We start from the raw sequence: 7,165 nt of genomic DNA, 5'->3' as shown, positions 1-7,165 counted from the left end.
AAAAAAACTGAATTAATTAATTCCACGGGAACCGTAACTATTCCCGGGATAAAAAGTAGCCCATGAGTTCTTCCAGACTATGCTCTAAACCTGTGCCAAATTTCACGGAGATCCGTTCAGCCGATTAGGCTACAAACGCTAACAAACATCCAACCATCCATCTAAACTTTCGCATTTATAATATTAGTAAGTAGTAAGAAGTAGGATTTAGAAATCGGGTTTTTTAGATTAGTAATAAAATAGAAGTAAATTGATAAAGAGCCTATAAATACCTTAAGAACGAAATTAAAAATTTTATTTAAACATATTGCACGCTAATTTTGATCGTAGATTAAGTAATTAATGAAATTACTAACCTACCAAGCTGAGTAATAATTTGTTTCAAATTGAAACAAAATCTTACCCTATTATTTACGTTGTTTTTCTAGTTTTATTATCAATGTCACATATAATTATTATTAACTAATTTGCGCTATAAATTTTATGATTAAATAAAAAACAATCGAAATGATTTTAACTCTTATAATAATTGCTGATTTTGCCTCAAGTATTCCTATCGTAGTCACCGAGCAACAAATGATTTTTCATAAAGCAAGCCGTTTATATCGAGTTCCAGCCAACATTAACATAAAGTTATACAATTGTTAAACAGAGTTTTCTATTGATTTTGGTAATGGGCGTCGCTGTAGGTTCATTGGCATATGGTTTGTTTTATTAAATAACGATAATATCTTCTATTTAAATACACCACTTTCTCAATCTTAACTCGTTAGAAATTCATTTTTAATTGATAATGTACACTTCCGTTTTATATTACAGTTTATTTAAATACAAAAAATAAAACTGATAAAAACGAATAAAACAAGGAACTTGTATTCAAGTATCCAATTTATTCAAACCTCTTTTTTTGTGATTCTAAATTCATTTGTGCCGGAGGCCTAATTTTAGTCACTTTCCCTTTCCACCCTTTTTTAATAGGAAATAATGGGACGGAAAAGTGGATTTTACGGTGGAGGAGATGCATAAGACGAAGAAATGTCCTCTTTATGTGCGTCTCCTCCGTCAATTAAGGACAACGCATCAGCAGTAGCTGATGTCTATGGGCAGCGGTCGCTTTCCGTTTTGGAGGATTCAGGTGTCAGCTCGCTCGTTTGACACCTTATATCATAAAATAATGAGGATTCAATATTAAGGAGGGGATATTATTTTTTTTATAATTAGACGTATTTGTAAATGAGAATAATTAAATTTCAAGTGTAGACGATCCGCCCTAGCTACGTCTGACTTGCAAGTAATGTATTCATTCTTCTGTCGCATCCATATGCTTCCCGTTAATATCCCGTTTGCTATATTATATTTACTCAGTAGTAGTAGCTTTTAAATGGGATAGAATTTTGAAAGTCAGTTCAGTGGAAGGCATATTCTTAATCTTTTCATATAATGTTAGTATAGATGTCCAATTAATTGTGTTATTTATAAAATCATTACTAACATTATCAACTCTCTGAGTCCCTTATAAACAAGGTCAGTGATAAGATTCTAAACAGGTTATACTTCTATTAAATTAAATTATTTAAACTTTCGTGAGACATTTTATAATTAATTATTTACGGCTTACTCACGTATACTTTTCTTTTTCCGGTGACGGCACCGACCAGTTTCAGACCCTGCGGGGGTCCTTCTTCAGGGCGAGGGTTAAGGATGTATCGCGGTCGCGTCGCGGAAAAAGAAAAGTATACGTGAGTAAGCCGTAAATAATTAATTAGGTTATACTTCAATGAAAACTCACGATTAAGAGTAAAGTAACAACTATAGGCTACAATCAAGATAGTAATAAGGACAATAAATAACATCCCGTTTGTTCAAGATTGTAACTTTCAAAGAGAAACTATTAAATTTCTAAATAGATTAACTTTGTAATATTACCGTAAAGGTACATAATACATTAAGAAGTGCATGTAAATATATCGATTTTCTTCAGTATTAAGTTAGTATTGAAACGATTAATGTAATCTTTAAAAATAAAAGAAAAATCCTTTTATGCGTAAGTTTTTACATAACCTCAAAAGTGTAAATTGGAAACCATAGTGAAAAATTACTTGATAAAACATTTTATAGAAATTCCACAAAAACCATTCATCTTTTTAATATTTAAAGAAAATACTTAACTGATAACCGCTAATATTTACAAAGCATACTTATTTGCATAAACATTAGGGTCCAAACTGATTCGGATTTCATCTCTAACCCAGATGAGAGGTTCGTATGGTGCAAATAGACGACGAAGTGGGGGGGAAACGATAAAACTGTATGCCCGCTTCGCCATCTCACCAAACACAGCCGGACATCACTCGATGTCAGAAAAATTAGAAAAGTGAAAATTAAATTAATAATTTTTAACGAAAATGAAATTCACTCTCGTTCTTGTGATCGCTTTGGGCGCCTTCGCAGCTGCCGAAGAGGATAATACAATGGAGATAGCTTTAAGCTTCGTCAAGGATTGCAAAGGAGATTACTTCTTGTGTGTTAAGGTTCATATCATTTATTACTAAAGTGAAAGTGTACAGTGTTCAGTGATTTAGTGGCCAGTGAGAAAGATTCTGTTTTAAAATCAATCCGCGATTGATTTTAATTAATCAAACGATATTAATTATTAAAATAGTGTTAAGTTATAATTGTTAAATAATGTAGAAAAAAATATTTTTCTTCTCAGGAAAAAATGCTGAAAATAGTCGACAATCTAAGAGCATCTCGTAGGATAACGATCGCCGAAGGTGTCGTCTTGAAGGGTGAACCAGATGTGAGATCCCCTAAGAAACTGGACTCCTTACCTGTGGACCCAACAGCCAGAGATGTTGAAGTTAACTACAGGCTTATGGATGGTGTTGTCAGCTTGTTCGAAACTCACGCTCTTGAGGTTAAAATGAACCCAGCTGATAAGGAAACCGTACAGAGGTCCTTGGAAGAAGGTAATTTAAAAACTTAAGATTAAAGTCATGCCTACCTCTTATTTTTACATTAACTTTGCTCTTTACTACGCCAAAGGACTTTAAAAGCATATTTATTTGCTGCCTTAAAAATAGTAATAGTAAACAATCGCCGATCGTAATTTAATATTTTTTTATAATTTCCAGGTCGCGGTAAAGGTGGAAAGAAGGGAGGCGGCGGTATGGGAATCATCGGTCTTCTCGCCGCCAAGATGCTCCTCGGGAAACTCTTCATCGTCAAACTCATTGCTCTGAAAGCCTTAGCCACCGCCAAGATTGCCCTAGTCCTCGCCGTCATCCTCTTCGTAGCCTGGTGTATGAAACATGACCACACTAAGACGACATACGAAGTTGTTCCACACGCTCATCACCATGAGTCCCACCATCCCGTTCACGTGGAACATCTCTCACATGACGCTGGCCATGGCCATGGATACAGCTCAGGCTACGGCTCTGACTGGAACAAGAACATCGACGAAGGTCAAAACCTAGCCTACGGCGCATACTCTCCCCACAGAAAGTAAACACCAAAAAAATGTAACATTCATAACCTCTATTGTACAAAGAATTATTTATTTAATTTATTTAATTTATTGTTATTAACTTATTGTTCCATATCATAAATAAATTTTTATTTGAGTTTTACTGTTCGTTTTCTTTCTATTTCTATGATAATATTTGATGAGAAAGTATTAGTTGAAAGATGAAATAACTCTTTGATAGTTTTAAAAACCACAAGTTTGTAGAAAGTCGAAACCATAATGCGGATATTGAATAACTAATATACTGGTCGATTAAAGAAATCATTTTAAAATTTCATTTCTATTTTAGTATAGAGTCTGTTCCCACGAACTATACCCAGAACATATATCACTGTTCTTTTTAAAGACATGTTTTCCCAGTAAAAACACACTAACACTTGAAACATAATCCGCAATCGATAGTGAAGTTGTAAAACTATGGACTCTCATATACACTGTAAAGATTTAACATTTCTAAATATTATCTAACGTTCACTCTCTCTGGTTTATTAATGTTTGGTCCACTTTTGAATGTTATTAAAAGATATTCGAGAAATCTCTACGACAGGTTAACGGTCGAATATACCACGTGCGAGTGGTCAAAGGAACAGGTTTTTAGATATTTTAAAGGTTTAACTTTCTATTTATGAAGTTATCCATTGTTTAAACCGAGTTAATTATTACTTTACACATACTTAAGTAGAAAACTCTATTATTAACAACTATTGGAACTCATTTCTTGTAATTAATGAATGAATATTCTTTTGTTTTTGTTATAGATTGAAATGTATTTTTCTGATAGTTTTGTTGTCAATAATTTTAGCAGTTATAAAAGTATTTAGGAGATTTAATTCTTAACATATTTGTGATCTAAAATGTTTACAATAAGGGTAATATTATTAAGAAAAATTCACTAAAAATAAAATTTAATTCTTCATATGTTAAAGTAGCTTTTGGCACGCGAGTCTGTCTGTTCGAATTTAAAAAAAGTGTGTAGCTTTTTGTTTTTCCAGACCATGATCTACATCTGTGCCAAATTTCATCGAGATCCGTTAAGCCGTTCCGATGATATCTTCTAGCAAACATCCATCTAAACTTTCGCATTTATAACATTAGTAAGATGTAATAAGCTTTCATTTTAAATTTTAGAATATTTCCGCTTGTAATATTGGAAATATGTGATGAGAAAGTGGCGATAAATTAGAAATTCCGCCCAGAACGCGTTGTAATCGCTTGATAGACGGCAAAAGTTTCTAACACCTACACAATACGGAGTACGTTCATCTCAATTAACACGCCATTTTAATTGATTAATTGCTTATTATCTATACTGTTATAATAAAGCGTAAACACACACTTCTTTATTACCTAAGATGTCAGCAATTATAGCATATTTTTGAATAATTCTTTTTTTAATAAAAACCCCTACACTTGAGTCACGCTTTAGACAATATATTTTAACGCTATTAAACTTAGGGGGTAAATATTTTGAAAGAGACCATAAGTTGCTGCCAACATCAAGGAAGCAAGGTTGTCATCATGTCATCTCATTTTGACATTTGTAATTTAACAAATGTAAACAATAAAATAAAATTTTCATAATTTCATGCGGATGAAGCCGCACGGGAACAGCTAGTTGTTATAAAATCGTCATAACATTCCACGTTCTTGTTACCATAGTTATATTAATTTAATTTTTAACATTCATTAAGTTTTAATAACTTCAATCTAAAAAAAAAAACTTAAGACATTTTCAACCATCTCTGATTCTTCTGGTGTTGCGGATGTCCATGGGCGTCGTTGACCACCTCGGTCTTCTCGCCGCTCGTTTGAGCACTTTTATTATAAAAAAAAAACAAATTCAGATATCGTTTATTAGATTTGCAGGCGTATTAATTTTACTAATATTATAAATGCGAAAGTTTAGATGGATGTTTGTTAGAGTTTGTAGCCTTAACTGCTGAATTGATCTCGATGAAATTTGGCATAGATGTAGAGGATAATCTTGAAAGACACATAGGCCACTTTTTTTGTTTTTTTTTAAATTCCAACCGAACAGAATCGCGGGGGAAAGCTAGTATACAATTATTAAACAAAATATGCTACAATTATAAATAATACAAGCCTAAAATTCACTTTGTCAATAATACCCTACAAATTTAATAAGAAACGTATTAAAAAGACAATTTAAAAAAATATAAATTTACGTTTTTAAAAAATCTGATAACCGTTTTTTAAATTACATTAAAAGTTATACGTAGAGAAACTCTTTCTGCGAAAGCCTTTCATATTCTAACGGAAGAATACATCTATACTATGTATTAACATATAAAAATACAAGTCTTGGTTAAATAATGAACTTGTAACATACAGGAGTTTGATTGATACACTGATTGCTAAATTACTTGGAAAATATCGTATAATAAGACTATTTTTTTTCATTCATATTAATTCCAATTATTACTATTTTTTTACCTAATAAGAGAGTCAACGATATGTAATTAAACAAATACAGACTTATAAAAATTAGAAGTTAAAACAATTTATGAGCAATAGCAACGAGAATGGCCTAGTCACTCCTTACTTAGGGTAGGCTCCGAGCCCTTCGGTGGGGACTTATAGTGAGCTGGTGATGATGAAGATATGCAGTATTTGTCAAGTTATATGTGAATTGTATTAATGTGTTTTTGTATAAAAATAAAAATGAATCATTTCAATGTTCCTATTACTTTTCTGGGCCACAAAAAGTTGTAATTGAATACCCAACTAAACTGACAATGTTAAGTTAAGGGTAAGCTTTGAACTAATTTTGTTTACGGAGAATTAAGTGTATACAAATGTTTATTAACAAATATAACCAGTTTGCACATTATTTCTTACTAATCTTATTAATGTTATAAATGCGAAAGTTTAGATGTAGAGGATAGACTAGAACACATAAGCTTATTACTTTTGGTTTGTTTAATTCCTCGCGGACGAAGTCGCGGGCGGAAGCTAGTAACATATTGTATAACACACTAGCTTTCACCCGCGACTCTAGTTTAGGCTACAAACTCTAACAAACATCCATCCATCTAAACTTTCGCATTTATAACATTAGTAAGATAGTAAGATTATGATGTTTTGACAACTCATGTTTCAAAATGGAAAAAAACGTGTTTAAAATAAAAAAAAGTAACTATTACCATATCTGTTACTCATAAAGTATAGAAAAATCCAGTGACCCAGTCCTATAAGTGCTGTGACAGGAAGCGAGTGCTTAAGTAAGATGACAGTGATTACGTGCAATAACTCTCGTACCGTGAGAGTTTGATTAAGCAGGCCGTGCACTTGATATGAGCTTTCAAAGTGCTTTAGTACTACACATTCAAGAAAAGCTTCGAAAGTCTTAATATATGACTTAAGTGAAAAAATTATTGATAAAATTAAAAAATATTTTACTTTATTGAATTTCCTTTATTAATGTGATATATTAACACGCTCACTGCGTGACAGGTCGATATCGGCCTGACGCGGTACTTAAACTGATGCGTACGAAGAAAACTATGTCTCTATCGCTGGTGCGAAACGATTATCACAGGTGTATACATTACATTACATAAAATGTATACAGTATGTTTCCACAATTATTTTAGCAATTTAATATATTCTAGTGCT

At 32.3% G+C, this 7,165-nt stretch overlaps 1 protein-coding gene across 1 annotated transcript in view; it reads left to right on the top strand.

Annotated features, from left to right (window-relative positions):
* The window catches only part of LOC106106789, a 15,333-nt gene extending 11,701 nt beyond the window's left edge, over positions 1-3,632 (top strand). The window contains exons 2-4 of the mRNA XM_013287446.1: positions 2,253-2,531; positions 2,714-2,969; positions 3,135-3,632. Coding sequence (XP_013142900.1) covers positions 2,406-2,531; positions 2,714-2,969; positions 3,135-3,511 — 759 coding nt within the window. The 5' untranslated portion in view covers positions 2,253-2,405 and the 3' untranslated portion in view covers positions 3,512-3,632. The remainder of the gene's footprint in view (positions 1-2,252; positions 2,532-2,713; positions 2,970-3,134) is intronic.
* The last annotated feature ends 3,533 nt before the right edge of the window (positions 3,633-7,165 follow it).

This window comes from Papilio polytes, unplaced genomic scaffold (genome assembly GCF_000836215.1).
Source record: "Papilio polytes unplaced genomic scaffold, Ppol_1.0 DF822178.1, whole genome shotgun sequence".
Lineage (NCBI taxonomy): Eukaryota > Metazoa > Arthropoda > Insecta > Lepidoptera > Papilionidae > Papilio > Papilio polytes.
This window is presented reverse-complemented; position numbering and strand designations above follow the sequence as displayed.